Source organism: Bos indicus x Bos taurus, chromosome 24 (genome assembly GCF_003369695.1).
Source record: "Bos indicus x Bos taurus breed Angus x Brahman F1 hybrid chromosome 24, Bos_hybrid_MaternalHap_v2.0, whole genome shotgun sequence".
NCBI classification, from domain to species: domain Eukaryota; kingdom Metazoa; phylum Chordata; class Mammalia; order Artiodactyla; family Bovidae; genus Bos; species Bos indicus x Bos taurus.
In genome coordinates this window covers 33,434,139-33,455,606 of record NC_040099.1, presented here as the reverse complement: position 1 = coordinate 33,455,606, position 21,468 = coordinate 33,434,139, and the positions used below count along the sequence as shown (strand labels likewise).

Below are 21,468 nucleotides of genomic sequence, written 5' to 3'. Positions count from 1 at the left end.
GGCCAAAATAAAAAAAAGGGCTGAGGAGGTGAGAGAAGCTGTGTGGAGAACAGTAGGTCCAGGCGGGGGGAGGGGCAGACTGGGAGGAGAACATTCAAGGGGTGACACCAGCCTGAGGCTCTGCTGCTGATAATGCAGACTTCTTCGCCTGCTATCGACAACTCAGTCCTAATGCCTTCACTTGAAGGGATTTGGAATATAGGACTTGATCGCTTCCCAGCTGACACATCCCAGGAGGGCAGCCCCAGCGCTAGCCGGTCCCTCCCTGCCCAAGGCACCTCTCTCCCTCCCTTCTGTGTTGTTGCCCGATGGCTGCAATACCCACGCAGTCAGCTGCAGCTCTATTCCCTCCTTTCCGGGAACAGCGGCCAAAAACACACATTTGCCCCCTCACTAATGCCCCGGGAGCCATAACACCCTGCAGGATCCATGGTGCTCAGGGCAGAGGCTCTTTTTAAAGGTCCTTCTGCTCTGCTTTTCTTCTCTGTGAAAGTGTTAGTTGCTCAGTCATGTCAGACTCTTTGCAACCCCATGGACTGTAGCCTGCCAGGCTCCTCTTCTGTCCATGGAATTCTTCAAGTAAGAATACTGGAATGGATTGCCATTTCCTTCTCCAGGGGATTTTCCTGATCCCAGGGTTCAAACCTGAGTTTCCTGCATTGCAGGCAGATTCTTTACCATCTGAGCCATATTGCTGCAAATCAATTCACTGTAAATCATTGTGGAGTGAACTACGGGACATTTACTCTTTCTCAAGAGCCTCGGGGTCCATCTGATCTTGACCTGGCTTGTTAACGTGACTGCAGTTATCTGAGGGTAGGTGGTCTAGAATGGCCTCAGCTGGGAGGACTAACTTCTGTTCCACATGGTCTCTCATTCTCCAACAGGTCATCCAGACTAATTCTCACAATGGAAGTGGTCAATGAAAATATGCATCAGAGAGAGTTAAACAGGCAAGAAAAACTTAATTTAAGACTATTGCAATAGGGGTCAAGACAGCTTGAGATAACAGGAGGTAAAGACTGAATGCAACTTGGAATACAACGGAAGCAGCTGGGGATTTACAGCCAATGGGCAGGGCAAGGGAGTCAGTGGATGGAAAAATACCAAGAGGAAACTCGATCAGGTACCAAGTGGAGGGAGGGGGCATTCTTGCTAAACTGGCTTGGCAGGATTAAGTCCAAGAATGCAAGTGGAAGTGTCCAAGACTTCTAATAAGGCATTAATTCAAAATGGGCAGGGTTACTTCCACTGCATTTATCATCCAGAGCAAGTCACAAGGCTGACTCAGATCTGAGCAGTGGGGAATTGGCCCCATCACATTGCAAATGGCCTGGGCTCTTGGAAAAGTGGGACACTGGGGCCATCTTTTCTCCTTTCATAACGGAAGACTCTCTTGATCCCTGTCGTCTGTCACCTGTGGGCGTGAATCTGTTTTGCAGGAACTGAACCCTCAAATGGCCATGTTGGTTCTCTCCTTCTTTCCAGGCGAGAGCACTTTACTAAGGAACATGTGATAAGTAGTCAACACACACAAGTATAATGACGAGTTTGACTCCATTGTACCTTCAAGACCTCCGGAGAGAGGAGGACAGTTTTGGGAGCTGAAAGCTTTTTAAAGTGGAAGCACCAGCTGGACAGTGGTGACCACTCCTCCTCTCCCCTGTCCAGCTTCACCACAAATGGGAGACCCTGGCCCTTTATTCCCCGGAGGACAGCCAATAGCAGGCTGTGATGGGAAACAGACTTTACTGAAGGCTTGAGAATCATAAAGGGCTTTGGCTAAAAAATGAACTTCAGATGTGGCCACTGGGCTCTGCAAGAGTGTGGACCACCTCTCTCCTGCTCCCTCTCTGGAGCTCCCTGGCCTACCTGCAGATGTCTGGGCAGCCTTCTTCCCACCCCCGGCTTTTCTTCATGTTCAGGACACCTGCCCCGCCAGCTCCTCCAGGCAGATGCATAGCTACCAGGGAGGGCAGCTTTGATAGAAGGACACGAACTACTCACAAACCGGATTCTAACACAAAAGGCCACCTACTGCGTAACCCCTGTACATACAGAATCTCCAGAAGAGGTAGATCTGCAGAACTACAAAGAGGATTACCTGGGTCAGCAGGAGTGGGGGAGGGAGGAAGGAGTGATTATGGGTACAAGGTTTCTTTTGGGGCTGATGGAAATGTTCTAAAATCAGATAGTGGTGAGACTTCCCTGGTGGTCCAGTGGCTAAGACACTATGCTCCCAGTGCAGGGGGCTCAGGTAAAATCCCTAGTCAGGGAGCTAGATCCCACATGCTGCAACTAAGACCCACTGCAGCCAAGGAAATAAACCAACTGCTGGTTTTGTTTGTGCTCTCACTCAGTCTTGTCTGTTTGTGGCCCCATGGACTGCAGCCCGCCAAGCTCCTCTGTCCATGGGAGTTTTCCTAGGCAAGAACACTGGAGTGGGTTGCCATTTCCTCCTCCAGGGGATCCAGGAGATTCCTGACCCAGGGATCAAACAAATAAATATTTTAAAAAATAAAATTAGACAGTGGTGATGGTTGCACAATTCTGTACATATACTAAAACCACTGAACTATACACTTTAAAAGAATACATTTTAGGGCATGTCAATTATATCTCAATAAAGCTGTTTTTTTTTTTAAATTAAATAAATAGAATTTAAAAAATTTTTACATTTTTAAAAATTTAAATTAAAAAAAAAATCTCAGTCTTAGGGTCTTCTTGTAGACTCGGGGCATCCCTAAGAACAGGGAGTGTGTGTCTGCTGTAGTTTATAGTCACACAGAAGGTCACCAGAGCACTTCCCACCAGGACAAGGGAGCTCCTACCTCCAGGACAACTTACAGCTGCCCCCATGGGAGGCTGAGCATCCACGGCCTCACTGTGTGAAGAGCTAGGCCTCACCTGCAGTAACAGAGATGGCAGGTCAGCTCTGCTGGAAGACGCGGAGCATTCTGGAGACACCTGGAGATAGCAGAGACTAGCGGCCAGTGGGTATTCGATGGTATGTGATGAAGAGAAGAGGCGATCAATAAAGAATGATGAACAGCACTTGCCGGGGTGGTGAGAGAACATGGACAGAACCTAGGGGTCTGTCCCCAACTGAGACAGCCCTTTTCAATAATTGGCCATGCAGATCCATGGACCCAGGCAACGGTGCCTGGATTGAATCCCCATGTCTCCAAGGTCTCCACTGCTCTCCCAGGGGCTCCCTCAGAGTGACGGGTATGAAGACAAAATTGGGCACAGTGGCCTTGCATTGGGGCGCAGTGGCCCCTGCCCACAGCCTCTTCACACAGTCATCAAAATAAATGACTCAAATGCTCCTTTTGGCTCAGGTGGTTGTTTAAACAGGATTCCACCCTCCGCAGCCAAGGGAAGGGGAGCTGCGGGGTGGAGCGGGGCGCCGTTCCTTCAGACCCCAGCCCAGTGTGTCCTGGATGGAACTGGATGAAGGCCTGTATGCCGATGTTTGCTTTGCCAAGGGCAATCCGCTGCTGGTCAGGCCACTGAAAAAACCAGCTCACGGCAGGAGCAAAGGATCCCTCATTTCACCAGGAGCACAGGATGGCCGAGTCTCTGAAAGTCTCCAGAACACAGGGAGCCTCATGCAAGCTCCACTATTTGTTCAGCCTTCCAGTGGTTCACTGCCCGGGTCAGAGGACCTGGGAGCTGCCGGAAAGACCGCCTGTGTGGGGCCAGGGCAGCTGACGCCCCCGGGGGACAGCACTCCCCTCGGCCCTGCAGAAGGGCTGCCAGTGAGGGGGCTTGGCTCCTCTGGTTTGTTCAGACCCCAGTGGTGTGGAGTGGGGCTGAGGTGGGCAGAACCCACAGACGACCCGTAACATGGGAGGGGCCAGGGCAAAAGGGTCGTGAAAGCCGCCTTGGAATCTCAGTTCAGGAGCGGTGAGCAGGCTGAGTTTTCCTGCCCTGTCAGGCTCTCAGAGGTGTCATCTTTAAGTCCGGGGGTATGAAGAGCAGGCGATATAATGTGGGGGAGCACCTGCACCCCCACTGGAGAATCACGGAGCTCACAAATGTGACTTACCAGCCAGGCCTTCAAAACAGCCCAGTCTTAGCCCAACCCACAGCCTGCCCTCTTGAGTCTTGATGTGCCGGCGGTCACTCCCTGATTGTGGCCAGACTTCCCAAGTCCATCTCTGCTCCCTCCAGCCCCTTGTCACCCGCACGGGGAGGACAGACACCGTGGATGCTGAAAGGCAGGGCTGCGAGGTCGCACAGGCCCCTCCAATCCCTGCGCCCCCATCCCCCACAGGGAGGCGACTTACCTTCTCCTCTGAGAAACGAGGCCAATGGCAGCTCCTCCACTGGCGGCTCCTTTGAGGGTTAGGTGAGAGGCCGCCGGAGTGAAGGCCTTTGGGCGACACTCTGCGAGGCCCACAGTGAGTCTCAATGCTGGGCCTCACAGCTGGATGTCTCCTCCCAGCATCTCCTCAGGCTCCTACCAGGTGCGTCATGTCCTTGAAATTGACCACAAGATCCATCTTCAGGTCTGCACATCTCTCCCACACCAGCTGAGAGCAACTCCAAGGCAGGGCCGAGCCTTCCATGGCACCATTGTCTGCACAAGGCCCATCTGGTACTGTGATCCAGCCTCCACTCAGACCAGTGGGGGACATTCCACTATGGGGACAATCAACTATACCCCATGTCCCCCAAAGAGGTTCTCACTCCTTTGTTCTTAACTGGAGTCCAACAGAGGCTGAACAGATGGACTTCTTGGAGAATAAATCCCCTGACTACATGCTTAATTGTGTGCATGTGTCAGTATATATGTGTGTGCATATATATGTGTGTGCGTGTCTGTGTGTGCATGCAGGTATGAGACTGCACATTTTGGAAGAGATATCCCTTACTTTTCATCAGATTTTCAGAAGACTGTGTTTCCCATCTGGGCAATATTTCTTCAAAGCATTTAAGTCTCTCTGAAAATTCACTATTTACTTGTTTCTTGTCTCTACCACTAGAAAGTAAGCTTCAAGGCACTCGTCTTATTCACAGTCGTATCCACAAGCCCCAGAACAGAGTCTGGCACATAGTGGGTTCTTGGTATCTTTTGAATGAATGAATGTGAGGTTCTTTGACCCAAAGGCATAGATCCTGCTCTGTAATGGGTATCTGGGCAAGCCCCAGACAGTCAGTGGGGCCCCCTCCTCAGGGCAGCTCCAGGGTGGAGGGCACCTGGAGCAGACACTGGTTATTCTGCAGCAAGAGTCCATTCAGGGGAGGGATTGAGAGTGCTCAGATAAGATCCACCTAAGAGAAGGCGAATACAAGGCTCTCTACTGTGTGATGCATATTTGTGTGCATGCTAAGTCGCTTCAGTCATGTCTGACTCTGCGATCCCATGAATGTAGCCCGCCAAGCTCCTCTGTCCATGAGATTCTCCAGGCAAGAATGCTGGAGTGGGTTGCCATGCCCTTCTCCAGGGGATCTTCCCGACCCAGGGATCAAACCCCGTCTCGTGTCTCCTGCATTGGCAGGCCGGCTCTTTACCACTAGGGCCACCTGGGAAGCCCCTGTTGTGTGATGTTTCCCCAAAACATAGTGGCTTGAAACAATGCTGCTGTATCTCATGATTTTGTGGTCAGGCATCATGCAGGCTCTGATGTTTCTGCACCACATGGCACTGACTGAGGCCACCTGTTGGCATTCGGCAGCTGGTAGACTGGCTGGGTCCACAGGGTCCAGGGCAGCTTCCCTTATACGTCTGGGCGCCATTAGAAGGCTGGGTGCAGCAGGACCGTCTGTGGGGCTCCTGTCCCTGGTCTCTCCAGCACAGCCGCCTCAGGGGAGTCAGACCTCTACACAGCAGCTCAGGATTCCCAGAGGCTGTTCAAGAAGATGGAGGCTGCTTTCAACTCCACCTTGGAAGTCTGGCAGCTTCTATCACCTCCTACTGTCCGCCAGTATGTCAGAGCCAGCCCAGACTCAAGAGAAAGACAGGAACTGCAAGGTGTGGAAACACCATCACAGTGCTCAGCAACCACAGCTGACCGGTGGTCACCCTACGGGCCAGGGCAGGTCTACAGGAGGAGCTGGGTGGAACTCGCTGGGCAGAGATAAGTGGCCTGGACGCTGGTAGAAGTCTGGGCCTGTGTTTTGGCTTTATTATTATTATTACTGGTGTATTTGGATTTCTTTCTTTCTCTTTCTTTCTTTCTTTTTGACTGTAGGGCATGAGGGATCTTAGTTCCCCAACAAGGGATCAAACCTGTGCCCCCTGCAGTGGCAGCACAGAGTCTTAACCACTGGACCACCAGGGAAGTCCCTAGGCCTGTGTTTAAAATGTAAGAACTCACTCCCCCAGGATAACAATATTTTTTTTGTACTCTACTCTCCTGTCAACATTGAAGAGAAAGGCAAATTATCAAGAAAATAAGTAGTTTATTTTTCTTTACATCCATAGCAGATTTGTAATAATACACCACCAGACAGAACCATGCCTCTCTTGACAGAAATCATATTCATTATTTGGAAAAATTAAAAAAAAACAAAACTAAAAACACCATGGCTTTGACTTGCAGCCACCAAGGACATGCCCCAGATAGGTCTTGACCAAATGGATCATTTCGGGTAAAAGGGAGTGCTGGGGTTATATGTGGATTCCCTGCCTGGGGGCCCAAGGAACCAGAGAGCCACAAAGATTAAGAGCTAAGGAGACAGAAGTCCCCTGATTTACAGAGCTCTAGGTTCATCCTCCTAAAGGAAACCAGTCCTGAATACTCATTGGAAGGACTGATGCTGAAGCTGAAGCTCTAATACTTTGGACACCTGATGGAAAGAGCCGATTCATTAGAAAAGACCCTGATCCTGGGAAAGATTGAAGGCAGGAGAAGAAGGGGACAACAGAGGATGAGATGGTTGGGTGGCATCACCGACTCAATGGACATGAGTCTGAGCAAGCTCTGGGAGATGGTGAAGGACAGGGAAGCCTGGTGTGCTGCAATCCATGGGTCTCAAAGAGTCGGACACAACTTAGCGACTGAATAACAACAGGCTCATCCTCAGATCAGAGCTGAGCATGTGAACTTGGGCATAAAAGATGGTGATTGAAGAAAAAAGCCCATGAAGAAATGGAAGCTAAAGGAAACAGAACAATATATTGAGGTAACCCCTACCCTCTGCCTCTTGCTGGTGTCAAACTAAGAAAAGACTTGAGATTTTAAAAACAATGGAATTCTCGAACGTAGTTTTTAAAAAAATCACACACACAAAAATCCTTGCTAGAGATTCTTTCAAAAGAAAAAAAACTTGCTGCTTTTGCAACTTGCTAACTTTTGTTATTGAAGTCAGTTCTGCTAGAACAGGGGAGGGGGCTTGTTAACTGTGCACAGCTCTTTCCAGCCTCAGGAATCTTATTTGCTCAAATGACACTTGGAAGGACAGACATAAGATGACATTTGGACAGATGTCACTTTCCGCAAACAGGGAACCAGCCTCGATAGTACAGAGAGGGTTTTACGGGAGTAATAGAACAAGGAAAATTGTAAACCCAGATTTTCTATTTGATCCCGAGCAGCAAGTCTGACATCACAGGCTAGGAACAAAAAGCAAAGTGCAACTATATATGTATAAAGGTCACTCTGAACATCTTTACCTTAAATGACAAGCAGAGACCAGGAAAAGACAAGGAAATGAATTTAAGGTACTCAAGGTCTGCATATACTAATCCATTCCTATTTGTTTCATCTTCTGCTTCTTTTTGAAACAGCTTGGAGAAAACGTGTGAGAAGAATGTCCTAACTCAGCTGACCTTAGTCTTCACAAGGCCAAGAATGGACAAGGCTTGTTTCCCAGATGATGGAGATGGTCCTTCGTTACTGACATGCGTGTCCAATCCTGCAATGCCTGGATCCTGCCCGGACAGGACTCTCCGGATTTGACTACCTTTGACATCTCAAAATGACCAAAACTGACACCTAGCAGAGTATACTGTATTCAAAAAACCTCTTATGAGCAGGGATATTTACAGTTAGACATTATTTTCTTAAACCACCATCAAAGTTCAGAATCAAATGACCATTCCATGCAAATTCATTTCTCCAGACTCCCATAAAGGCAAGGTTTAGAGTTTTACATTTTTAATCTGGCCTGAAAAATATATTTCAGGTTCCAATGATTTGAAAACTCTTCTGATCTATCAGGGAATTACATGGGTTATGAATAAAAATATGTGTGTTTGCATACTTACGTTTATTTCATCCGTCAGTGCTTATTCATCAGTGGTAATCATTACCCTTGGGTAATTGATTTAACCTGATGGTGGGCCCAAAAGGGTGTTCAACACAACACACAACCACAGAAAGTCTTCAGTGCTGGAGAGAAACAGTGTCCTTGCTGGCGTCTTACTTGGCCCAGGACTCCCGTTTGCCCCCCAACTCGGCCCCCAGAGGAAGCCCCCTCATGGAAGTCTGTGTGTGCCCCTAAGTGAGTGAGTGTGGGTTCGAGGCAAGCCAACCTGACAGCAAGGAAAGGACATCCTCAGAGAAGACTTCCAGGTTGTGAAATCACAAAACAAAACCAAAAACACGATACAATACCTCCACCACCCGGCAGTGAAAGCTTGCTTGCTGAAGGGTGTTTAATAAGGAGCACGCGCAGCAATCCAGGAAGGCGGAGCCATCCCCATGCAGGTGAAACCCTGCATCTCTCTCTGCATGCCTGGGCGCGGGGCACAGTCAGCTGGACCTGGGGAGCCTCTAGACACAGTCCACTCCCTGAAGCATCCTAGAGACCCCAGAAAGAGAGTTCTCCTTGCCGCAGCGAGCAGTGACGCCTCTCCATCCTTGCTTTCTTCTATCACCTGGAGAACGCGGTGTTCTCCACTACAGCCTGGGAGTCCACTTTTCCCGGGTTTAGGAGCCCTTCCGCTCTGAGAAAACCAGCAAGGCCTCTCCAAATCCGCCGAGCAGGAGGCTGCGAGAAACAGCAAGAGGTCAGTCAGCTTTGCCCTCTCTGGAGCCTAGAGGCTGTGGACATGTGGAGTTGCCTGGTGTCCACCTACCACAGGACAAGTGATGCTCCCTCATCATGCAGCTGAGCATCCTGTCCTCTGCCCACACTGCCTGACTTCAAGTCAGGTCCCGGACTGCCCAGTCGTCCAGGGTAAACCTCAGCTGTCCCTCAGGGGGAAAGGTGACGTGTCCCAACCATCCTGACCAGGTGATGCTGACTGCACTTCCTTACTGCTCTCTGGCTCAAACATAGGAGGAGGGCTTCCCAGTGGTGCATTTTGCTACAGTGATGGATAAGAAACCATGCATGTATCCATAAGCCTATGATTACTGACAGTCTCTGAGTCCTTTTATTTCATTTAGACTAAGAACATTTAAAGACAAAATACAAATGGGGACTCATGAATTTCCCAGCAGAGCAGAAAGATCTATGGTCAGTGAAAATGAAAATGAAAAATAGCAGAACGGAAGACTGTGAGAAAGAGGTGGATTTTACATGCCTAAAATGTAACACATTTGAGGGTTTGCACATTTTCTATTTTAAACTTCTCACTAGACACTCTAGTGTCTGTCTGAAGCCCCCATCATTCTTCCCCCAAAGCACCTCTGAGGCCTGGGCTGGGCCATGAGTAAAGGCTTGTGATGGGGGTCCCTGAGGATAAACTGCTCTTGTTCAGAGGTGCCAACAGCCCTTCTGATGCCACCTCCTTCTTCCTTTTTTCTTTCTCCATTTAACCCCCAGCATCGCATGCTTCCTATATACCCACTCCTCATACATACCCACACACAACACACTCATACTTGGGTAGTGGTACCTCCATGGTCCTAATATATGTCTAAGGCATCAAATGTATGAGATACACTTAGGCCGTGTATATTCTGTTCTCAGTGAAAAAAGTCACCTATGGGGGTGACTATGACCTAAAGATAACATCTACCATGAACCACTTCCAAGTGAACTAAGTGGGAACAGGAAAACAATAAGCTGAGTTCAAAGTGTGCTCAGGTGTTTCTTGGTTTTTTGGGGTTTTTTTTTTTTTTTTGACTGTACCACGTGGCATGTGGGATCTTAGTTCCCCAATCAGAAGTATTACAAATAATGACAATAAGTCAATGAATTCTAACACACGCTGAATTCATAATAATGTAGCTGAAGTTTGTTACAAACCAAACAGATTTCAGAGGACTTTCCTAGATCTATACTCATCATTTATAAAATTGCTTCTGGGAGAAACTGGGGACCAAGTTCCAAAAGACTGTATTTTTAAATACGACCCCATTGGACTTGTCCCCGCTGTAGTTTGGGGACAGACCTAGATGCTGGTGGGTTCTATCACCTCTTCTTTTTGGATGAAGGACCCAGGGAGGGGAAGCCATTTGTTCTGTACAACGTGTGTGCTGTCGTGTCTGAACTCTTTGCAACCTCATGGACTGTAGCCCACCAGGCTCCTCTGTCCATGGAATTTTCCAGGCAAGAATACTGAAAATGAAATGAAATGGCAAAATTGCCATTTCCTCTGCCAGGGAAGATCTTCCTAATTCAGGGATCGAACTTGTGCCTCTTGCGTCTCCTGCATTGGCAGGCAGATTCTTTACCACTGAGCCACCTGGGAAGCCCATTCTGCACACAGGCTCACCTCTAAAGACCCAGTTTTGCCTTCTAAGCCGATCTGCTGTTTCCTTCTGCATTCCTTTAAGAACACACACACCGTCTTCTCAAATCCCTGGATGAGCACAGAGTCACCGTGACCTAACGCGAGATCAGTACAGAACTCCGACTTGGGAAGAGTTTTATTTCTGCAAATGTAACAGGGGGTCAATCATTTCCACTAATCTTCCTTAATCACCGGGGAGAACAGGGTTTCGGCTGGCTCTTTGCCACCCTCCCTCCCCCAGCCTTAGAACAATGCTGCAGTGTAATAACCTTGCATTGCATCGCCTTGGTTTAGCGATTTAATAAAACACCGAGTGGCTTCAGAGAATGCTGACATGAAAACAAACCAGGTTCCATTTACCCTGAAGAGCACCAGGGAGGTGAGCTTTGATGCTGTTTTCTAAACAGCGGGAGACGCTGACACGGGGTGCAGGAATCTTAATAGCATTACAGCTGTTTAAGTCAGAGCTTTACTGAACTGTTTGCAAATCTTGTAATCCCCATCATTCCCGAAATGAACAAACTTCATGTAACGAAGGCATAAACATTCAGACTGCAGAGCCAGCCAGAAATAGTCATCACTCAGTTCTCTTCCAGGGGGTTATTTATTTTCAGCGTCTCTCCACTCTTTCTCTTCTCTCTTATCAGGAGCCAAAGGCCCCATCTCGAACTTACATTTATTATTGTGGTGATTCAATGAATTCCTATGGAACTTTCCAGACTGAGGACAGAGACTGTATCCTTTTCTCAGCTGCAGGCCTAGCACTTAACACAACACCCAATAAATATTTGCTCAATGAGTGATGGAATTCTTATACCTGCTCCCCACTTTCCCATCTGGATTCCAAACTATTTTTTTCTCTCTTTTCCTCACCAAAATAAATGCACCACTCCCCTGGGGACTTGCTTTGTGACGATTCACAATCTGATTAATTACTCTGTGTGGAAAGGTAATGAGTGTAGTTATTCAGAAGGCCTTTCTCAGCATTTTAAAGAAGAGGTTTCAGATTCTTAATTCTGCTGAAAAACTGCAAACACCATGATCCTAGCTGCACTTTGGGGTATGCTGGAGGAAGTTCTTTCTTCACTCCGAAATTCACTCTTCCTCCAAATAGACTTAGGCAGTCCCTGAGCATTCCCCTAAAACTAAAGGCAAAGACATCTTTACTCAGAGACGATATAAGACCATTCTCTAAGGGTGAGGTTGAGACTAGGATCAAGTTGAAGTGACCACCATGTTTGTAACCCAGGGTCAATGGCAAGCCCAGTGAATGATCAGCACAAATGAGAAGCTGATCACCAAATCCTACAAACAAAGAGGCTGTGTTTTGGTGATTCCTTTCTCTCCTTGTACTTAAACTATTTCACCAGGAAAAGCGACTCTCCTCATCTAAAGAGCATTCAAAGAGGAAGTACCGACAACTATTAATAATTCTACTTGACAGAAACACCACTCACAGTTCAGAATTTTTTTTTTTTTTTGAATGTGTTGAATTCCCTTTGCCAAAATTTTGGAATACTGGGAATTCATATTGATACATAACCTAGAATGCTGTTAATTTCAAAACAAATAACTAAATATGAATCTGGATATTTAAATTACCAAGCTTGCAATAGATACTAAAATGCTGGGCTTTTATCGTTAAAAAGAAGATAAGATAGCTGGACAAGAGCAGTGGCTTTTAATTAAAGGCTTTAAAAGCTGACCGACGTTGGGGGTATGGGTTTATCATTTTTCTTGAGTACAGGACCCACTGATTGAGCTAACAGTGCCAGACAGAGAGATGGAAAGGTGAATGAAACAACCCTTTCAGGGAGGATCCTCAGCCAGCAGGTAGGCAGGAAGTGCACATCTGTCACTTCCTGTGGTACCTGCTGATGGAGGTACACAGTGGGGGTGGCAGGGGCTGCCAAGGGTCTGAGCCTGGAGCTGATCCAAATCTCTAGTGAGGAGATAAGTTCTTTAAGATCTTGCTGAAATTTCAAATGGCGTTTTTGTCCATGAACCACCACAAACCTTTAGATCCGTGATTCCCAACTGTGGTGATTCTGCCAACAAGAAGAGCTTTGGCAAAGCCTGGACATGTTTTTTGGTTGTTGGAATTGAGGGAGTGTTACTGGCACCTGGTGAGGTGGGGCTTAGGCTTGCTGCTAAAAATTCTATGTGGTACAGGACAGCCCCTCACAACAAAGAGGTCAACAGCACCGAGGGTGAAAAACCTTCAGATAACAAGCTATTTTGTGCATCTAAGCTGCTGCCCATCCAAGGAGATGGACAATAACATGTACCCTGGTCTCCTAGACGGTGACCTCACTGGGGTCTTGAACTGTGTCTACAGAACCCAGTAAGCACTTCTGGTAGAATGAAAGAACATACAAGCAATGGAGATGAGGGTGTCAGTGGATACAGGGTCCTCTGCCCCAGCCGGACTGCAGGGGGGTGGCTGTACAGCTTCTACTCACCTCCACCCACTCCAGCAACTGCTGCCATGTGGGTGTGCAGGCCCAACTTAACAGCTGCTCCATATTTTTGAAAGAATCTGGAGATCTGGACTTTTACAGGGAAACCACCTGATTTCTAAATGTTGAATAATTTGAAATTTGAAAATCAAAGGGGGAAAAAGAAAAAGAAACGATAACTATGCAGACAAACACAGTCGGTCCAAACCAAACAGCCTTTTGTGACTTCTGATCAGTCTAGGCTCCCACGGGGCAGAGATGGGCCGTGGATTCCTGCCCAGGATCCGATTAGCTGGTCACCCAGTCACAGCTTGAACACACCCAGTCTACGGACAATGCAGACCAGCCCTGTGCAAAAGACAGGAAATCTGAAACACAGTCTGACACTCCTCTTCTGGTGGTTCACTTTGTGGTCGGAAAATTCTTTGAGGCTGAAAACACACCATCCTTAAACTCAAGAGTTCTCAAGAATCAGGAAATTCCAAAGTCAAGGTTCCTTTTGCAATGATCACACATGCTGTTTCCTTGACTTGGGTACACACAGCCCTTCTTTCCATCGTGTTCAGGGCATACCATGAAGTCCACAGGATGTGGGACAGCCTGTAGGCACAGCTCCCACAGACGGCTGTGGGAACCTTCAGACTAAGCACGTCCTCCCCACTGCAGAGCATCTCACACTTATTTCTTACACTCAGTTCAATACCTAGGTTTTGTTTTTTTTTAGTTCATTCTGAAATTATGTACAAAATATAGTCAATGAGAATTATTTGAAAAAAAAAAATGCCATCAAGAATTGAGATAGTCACTATAAAGGTTGCTGTTGTTGTTCAGTCACTCAGTCGTATTTGACTCTTTGTGACCCCATGGACTGCTGCACACCAAGCTTCCCTGTCCTTCACTATCTCCCAGAGTTTGCTCAAATTCATGTCCATTGAATCGGTGATGCCATCCAACTATCTCATTCCTCTATTGCCCTCTTCTCCTCCTCCCCTCAGTCTTTCCCAGGGTCTTTTCCAGTGAGTCAGCTCTTCGCATCAGGTGGCCAAAGTATTAGAGTTTCAGTTTCAGCATCATCGGTCCTTCCAAGGAATATTCAGGGTTGACTTCCTTTAGGATTGACTGGTTTGATGTTCTTGCTGTCCTAGGGACTCTCAAGAGTCTTCACCAGCACCACAGTTCAAAAGCATGAATTCCTCGGCGCTCAGCCTTCTTTATGGTCCAACTCTCACATCCATACATGACCACCGGAAAAACCATAGCTTGGATGATATGGACCTTTGTTAGCAAAGTGATGTCTCTTCTTTTTAATACACTGTCTAGGTCAGTCATAGCTTTTCTTCCAAGGAGCAAGTGTCTTTTGATCTCATGGCTGCTGTCACCAGGCACAGTGATTTTGGAGCCCAAGATAATAAAGTCTGTCATTCTATTTTTTCCCCATATTTGCCATAAAGTGACGGGACCAGATGCCATGATATTAGATGAAGGTTAAGGTACAGAAACTGCGGGAACAGCCTCAAGGATGCACCGGGATACCTTGGCCATTGGGTTTCTGGACGTCAACCTGCCCACCATCTGGGTTCTGCCTTCCCAGGAGGACAGGTGAGGGGGAGGAGGAGGGACTGTAGGGTCAGCTCCCACCCCCTGCCCCAGCTCTAGTTCCAAATTGCTAAGTCTCACCATAGGCACCTTCTGCCCCTCCATTCTTCCCTGTCTTCCCAGGCCCAGAGGGACCAAGTCCTGTTCCACCCACAGCCTGGCTAAGCCTCTCCCTTCTGCATCAGGTCCAGTTTCAAGCCCCTCCCTATCACCCTGGCCCTCTCTCTCTGTTCTTCACACCCACTGTGCATACAAATACTTACTATCCAAGACCTCCCTGGTGGTCCATTGGCTTAAAAACAAAAAACAAAACCACCACTAACAACAAAAACTCCACAATCCCAATGCAGGGAGCACAGGTCTGATCCCTGGTTGGGAAAGATCGCACATGCTGTATGGTAGTGGCACGGCCAAAAAAATATATGTATTTACAAAAAACAGTTACTATCCTACCTCAGAAATTATCTTTATGACTTCTTCTCCTGAAAACTCCTCAAGGGCTGGATGATGTCTTATGCTCCTTAACGACTTCCACATGCTTTGCATACACCAGTCACTCAATACATATTTTTTTGTTAATTCACAGAAACATAACTTATAGTATTAAAAGTCTAAGGCAGTGAGATCCTTTTCCTAAAAATGTTCCACTGGACATTCCTAGTTCACCGTGTCAGTCTCTGAACAAGAAATAGGGCCGATATGTCTTGGGTAACGCTCCTTCCGTATTGCTGCCGAATCATCCAGATACTCCTTATAAATGATCAGACTGGTGGGAAGAGAAACATTAGAGGTTGCCTCAGATGGTAAAGAATCCACCTACAATGCAAGAGACCTGGGTTCGATCCCTGGATTGGGAAGATCCCTGGAGGAGGAAATGGCTATTCACTCCAGTATTCTTGCCTGGTGACTCCTGTGGACAAAGAAGCCTGATGGGCTACAGTCCATGGGGTCGCAAAGAGTCAGACGTGACTGAGCAAATAATACTTCCTTTCCTTTCTTCCAATCACCTGCTGCTGCTGCTGCTAAGTCACTTCAGTCGTGTCCGACTCTGTGTGACCCCATAGACGGCAGCCCACCAGGCTCCCCCGTCCCTGGGATTCTCCAGGCAAGAACACTGGAGTGGGTTGCCATTTCCTTCTCCAATGCGTGAAAGTGAAAAGTGAAAGTGATGTCACTCAGTCGTGTCCGACTCTGGCGACCCCATGGACTGCTCTAAAATCCTGGGGGAAAAAACAGTTAAATGTCTGAACCTCAGCTTCTCCATCTTTAAAACAGGACTAGGGAACTTACTTGGCAGTCCAGTGCTTAAGACTCCTTGCTTCAAATGCAGGGGGTGCAGATTCGATCCCTGGTCAGGGAACAGAAATCCCACATGCCATGCACAGCCAAAAAAATTTTTTTAATTAAAATGGGGGCTAACTTGGAGGGTTGCTGTGCAAGTTAATGAGATATATAATATTAATATGAAAATGTCTGAAATATAGTAGTTGCTCAATAAATGGTTGCTGCTGCTGCTAAGTTGCTTCAGTCGTGTCCGACTCTGTGCGACTCCATAGACAGCAGCCCACCAGGCTCCCCCGTCCCCGGGATTCTCCAGGCAAGAACACTGGAGTGGGTTGCCATTTCCTTTTCCACTGCATGAAAGTGAAAAGTGAAAGTGAAGTCGCTCAGTCGTGTCCGACTCTCCGTGACCCCATGGACTGCAGCCCACCAGGCTCCTCTGTCCATGGGATTTTCCAGGCAAGAGTACTGGAGTGGGGTGCCATTGCCTTCTCCGCAATAAATGGTTAGTTATTACTAAAAAGGAGAGAAGAGATTAGGAGGTGGTGGAAGAGGATGGCATAGAAGTATTTCTTAACTTTTCTTTTCTTTCCATTTTTCTTCTTAGGGCAGGAAGTGCCCCATTAGGGGCTTCTGAGAGAAGCTGAAAACCACTTTCACAGAATGCCATGAGCAAAAAGATTCATTTCTGTCAGTGTGGATGGTTTAGATACAGACCTGCCCCTGGAGAAGGGAAGGGGATGGCAACCCACTCCAGTATTCTTGCCTGGAGAATCCCATGGACAGAGGAGCCTGGTGGGCTATAGTCCTTGGGGTCTCAAAGAGTCAGACATGACTGAGCAACTAACACCAGGCAGGAAGATAAGTAACTACTGACATCCCAGGGGCAGCGACTTTTCACTTTTATCCAAGAGTTGGCCCTGACACATACTGGGTCCCAGGAAATACCTGTTTATTGAACAAACCCCTTCCAGCCCAAAGACACAGGAGATGCAAAGTTGCCTCTTGGACTTCCTCATCATGGTATTCCCAGAGCCTGGTCCTGCCCCTCACATTCATCCTGCAGGAACCTCATACTGATGTTTAAACTTGATACCATTTGTGTGTGTGTGTGTGAGTTGGGGCAGGGGGACTATGACAGCACAAGATGGGGGATTATTTACAAGTTGTCCTGGGGGACAGGAGGCTGTCCTGGGGGACAGGAGGCTGCCCTGGACACACGGGGCCTAGTGCTGGCCCCATCAACCTGCACTGTGGCCTTGGAGCAAATGCAAAAACTGGGGGAGGTGGTGGAGGAAGCCAACCCTTAGGATTACTCTCATACCAAGCGAGAAAGGCACTTCCCTGGTAGCTCAGTGGTAAAGAATCCACCTGCCAATGCAGAAGACATAGGTTCGATCCCTGGGTCAGAAAGATCCCCTGGAGAAGGAAATGGAAACCCATTCCAGTATTCCTGCCTGGAGAATTCCAGGGACAGCGGAGCCTGGGAGGCTATAGTCCATGGGGTTGCAAAGGGGTCAGACACGACTTAGCAATTAAACAACAAGCATGAGAAAAAAATACGGATTTTCTAGGACTATGCCTTATTTCAGCAAAACTAAATAAAATGCTTTTCTTTCCATTATGTTGGTAAAGAAATGTAAAAACCTCCAAAACTTGTCTGCAAGTCAGTTCTGGAGTGCCATTCCTGGTGCTGGGAGTGGGGGCGGGTATTGCCAAACAATATATTCAAACTGGAATGAAAATAAGCATTATATAACTTCAAGTGGACCTAGGCTTGTTTTTCTTTTTAAAACAGAGGTTAAGAGACAGTAAGCAGTGAGAACCAACACGAATTATTCTCCTTAAGGTGCTGCATTAGTGAGTTAGGCCACATAGCAGGTAGCCGTGGTCACAGGAAAGGAAAGCTGTGGGTCACCAGGCCAGCAGCTGGCAAGCTGGGTGAAGACTTGGGGAGGACTGACCCATGTCCGGGTCATTGAGAGGCTCGGCAGGCTCGGCTCGACAGGCACCACTCAGCGTGGTTACTTCATAGACAGTGGAGCCCACCTCCCTCCGCACAGACTCCCCTGGCGAAACAGTGCATTGTCCTCACCATCAGCCCAAACGCGTGTGACTTCTGGCAAGTGGAGACCATGGAAACAGAGGATCTATACTTTTTGCTGAATGCATTTCTGTATTGTCGCAAATGTCTCCTACTGAATCTTTACTCATTAGGAACTGATCTTCTCCTCAGCTGATGGATTCTGATTCTGAGAATTGACTTGCGTTTGGAAACTGGCCAAGGATTGTCACTTTAAATTAGGTAAATGATCTCTGCCTTCTGCTTATCCATTTTTGATATATTTCTATTATAACTTGTTAAGCAACAGTCTTGATGACTCTCCGTCCTTTTCCTAAGTCAACCCTACACTGACTGCCTTCCAATTTTGCTGCCTATTATAGTAGTTTTGACTACCTTGCTTATGGTGCAAATAGCATACGTTACTATATAGATTTAAAATATATAAGTATAGGACTTCCCTGGTTGGTCTGGAGGTAAGAAACTGCCTTCCAATACAGGAGGCGTGCATTTGATCCCTGGTCCCGGAACTAAGACCCCACATGCCACGGGGCAACTAAGCCTGCATGCAGCAACCAAGACCTAGCATAGCCAAAAATTATAAAATAAAATACCTAAGTATAAACGTGCGTGCCAAGTCGCTTCAGTCGTGTCCGACTCTTTGCAACCCTATGGAAGATAGCCCGCCAGGCTCCTCTGTCCGTGGGATTCTCCAGGCAAGAATACTGGAGTGGGTTGCCATGCTCTCCTCCAGGGGATCTTCCTGATCCAGAGATCAAACCCATGTCTCTAATGTCTCCTGCATTTGGCAGGCAGATTCTTTACCACTAGTGCCACCTGGGAAGCCCTACCGAAGTACATACCCCCCAAAATAGCATGCCCACTGATTGAGGGGAGCAACAGCAGTCCTAACAGTTTAAACTCACCATCATTCCCCACCTCACCTTCACCCTCCTTGAAGATGACAACCATGACCCTTGGTGATCATCACGTCAGCTGGTCTGAATATTAGTAAGCTGGAGGAGATCAAAGTCTTAATGCGGTCAGTCACCGATCAGTATTCTGTGTACAGGGTTCAGGTGCAGAACCCTACCACCTTACCTTCCACACAGCAGACCAGGGAGCGTGATTTTAAAGTAGGAGCTTGTGGCTGCGCTGCTCAAAAATCCTTGGATCACTCCTCCCCACCTCCACTCATGGTGAAGCCAAGCCCTTATAATGGCCTTTAAGAACCCACATGGTCAACCACCTACTACCTCTCCAGCCTCATCTCCTACCGCTCTCGCCCAGCAAGCTGCTCCGGTCACATTGCTCCTTGAGCAAACCAAGCACTCTCCCACCTCAGGGCCTTTGCAATTTCTGTTACCCCCACAGTGTCCTCAGGGCTCACTCCCCCACTTCTTCAGGTCTGTGCTCAAATATGTCTTTAAGCAAATGGGTGAGTGCATTCTAAACGAGGATGGTTTGGAGCTTGTCTAAGAGAAAAATGAATTGAAGGATCAAAGGAAGAAACACAAACATAGTTATAGTCACAGTTAAAGTTATAGTTACATATTTATAGTTACACTTATAGTTATATATACACACATAATTGGTGGTTCACCCACAGTGGTTAGTCTTGTGTGGATGAGTGGCTCAAAGGTGTCCTGGTGAGGCTCTGCTTCCTGAATGCTGGCTGTACCAGATATAATATATTCAGTTTGTGAAAATATTCATGATATAAGCACTCTTCTGAATGTATGTTTATTTATATGTCCATAGGACATACTTTCATGCATTGGAGAAGGAAATGGCAACCCACTCCAGTGTTCTTGCCTGGAGAATCTCAGGGACAGGGGAGCCTGGTGGGCTGCCGTCTATGGAGTCACACAGAATCGGACACGACTGAAGTGACTTAGCAGCAGCAGCAGGACATACACCCCAAACACACACACTAACACTGGAGAGCAAATATTAGTATCCCAAGGAAATCCAAAGAACTTATCTTCCTCTCCTCTCTCTGCTAAAAGACTTACCATCCCATGGTTTCCCTGGTCAGAATTGTATCAAACAGCAACATCGATAAGCCAGACGTGATCACCTGCAGAAACAATTTCAGCAAAAGGTCATCAGAGCAGCAGGACCTTGGGGACCTTCTCCAAAGCCATTAGTTGGTGGCAGTTCAGATCCCAGACATCAGCTATGTCTTCCCACTCTGTCTTTCCCACCTCCACACACTTCCTAGTCCTTGGTGTTTCACGGAAAATGCTAAGTCCTTGTCTATTTTGAGATGAGAATCTTCAAAGAAGCATTTAATCTCCAAATTTTTCAAAAGAGGAGGCACACAGCTAAGATCGCACTCTTCTCTCTCCAGGGCAATGGCAGAGCAAGAATACCTGTTTCCATTTTGTCTCAGCTACACAACAAGAACCCCCAAGGTCAGAGTATCCATTCACCCATTCCCAGATCCTCCAGCTAAAAACCGAGCTGCCAACCCACCTTCGCCAACAGCACTGTCTCTCGCCCTGTCCTAATGTCCCTGTCTTTCTGGCCCAATGCACACATTCTGAGAAACCAGGTTCTTCCTAAGAGAGGGAGCAATGAAATCATTAATTATTTGCAAACATCTAGGAGCCAGTAAATGGGCTTCCCTGGCAGTTCAGCTGTAAAGAACACACCTGCAATGCAGGAGGCAAAAGAGATGAGGGTTTGATCCCTGGGTCGAGAAGATCCCCTGAAGGAGGGCATGGCAACCCACTCCAGTATTCTTGTTGGGAGATCCCATGGACAGAGGAGCCTGATGGGCTATGATCGATGGGGTCACACACAGTCAGACATGACTGAAGCAGTGACTGAGAAGAACACAGGAGGCAAAGGAGAGAAAAGAGTTACTCCACATTTCTCAGAGCTAGAAATTTTAAAAAAACCTCTTAGAAGTGGCAGTAACAGGACTCAGACTCCCAAGATGCCTCTAAAAAGTCGACACAAAAAGTTTTGAGAACCAAAGACCAACTCTGAAATGCCAGCTCAGGTAAGATTTTTTTTTTCCTCCCAGGATTCTGCACTCTGGAATGCAAAGCAGCTTCTGTGAGGAAAGTTACCCTAAGAACTTGCTTCTCTGCACTGAGAAGAAGTAAAAAGCAGGCTGTATCAGGACAGGTCACTCAGGCTGTGTGTCCTCAGAGATATCAACTACCATCTCGCTCAAAGGAACGTCATGTCCTGTCTTGGAGGCCTCGTCAGGTCTCAAGATGGGAACAAGGCAGCAGGCAGATGGTCAGAAGAAGTGAGTATGGAGTATGGTGGTCCAGTGTTTAAGAATCCATCTTCCAATTCAGGGGACATGTGTTTGATGCCTGGTCAGGGAACCAAGCTCCCATGTGTTGTGGGGCAACTAAGCCCGTGCAACCACACGAATGCGCCTATGCACCATGACTAGAGAACGACCACGCTGC

At 47.5% G+C, this 21,468-nt stretch overlaps 1 protein-coding gene across 5 annotated transcripts in view; it reads right to left on the bottom strand.

Moving 5' to 3' along the window:
- Window positions 1-6,391: 6,391 nt before the first annotated feature.
- The window catches only part of TMEM241 (transmembrane protein 241), a 123,855-nt gene continuing 108,778 nt past the window's right edge, over window positions 6,392-21,468 (bottom strand). For 3 of the 5 annotated variants that reach the window (XM_027526007.1, XM_027526008.1, XM_027526009.1), the window contains exons 15-16: window positions 20,050-20,114; window positions 6,392-8,943 (exon numbers count right to left, since the gene is read on the bottom strand). In XM_027526007.1, the coding sequence (XP_027381808.1) occupies window positions 8,883-8,943; window positions 20,050-20,114 (126 nt within the window). In that variant the 3' untranslated portion in view covers window positions 6,392-8,882. Of the gene's footprint in view, window positions 8,944-20,043; window positions 20,115-21,468 lie in introns of those variants that run through there. The other 2 variants (XM_027526010.1, XM_027526011.1) reach the window with 2 other exon arrangements.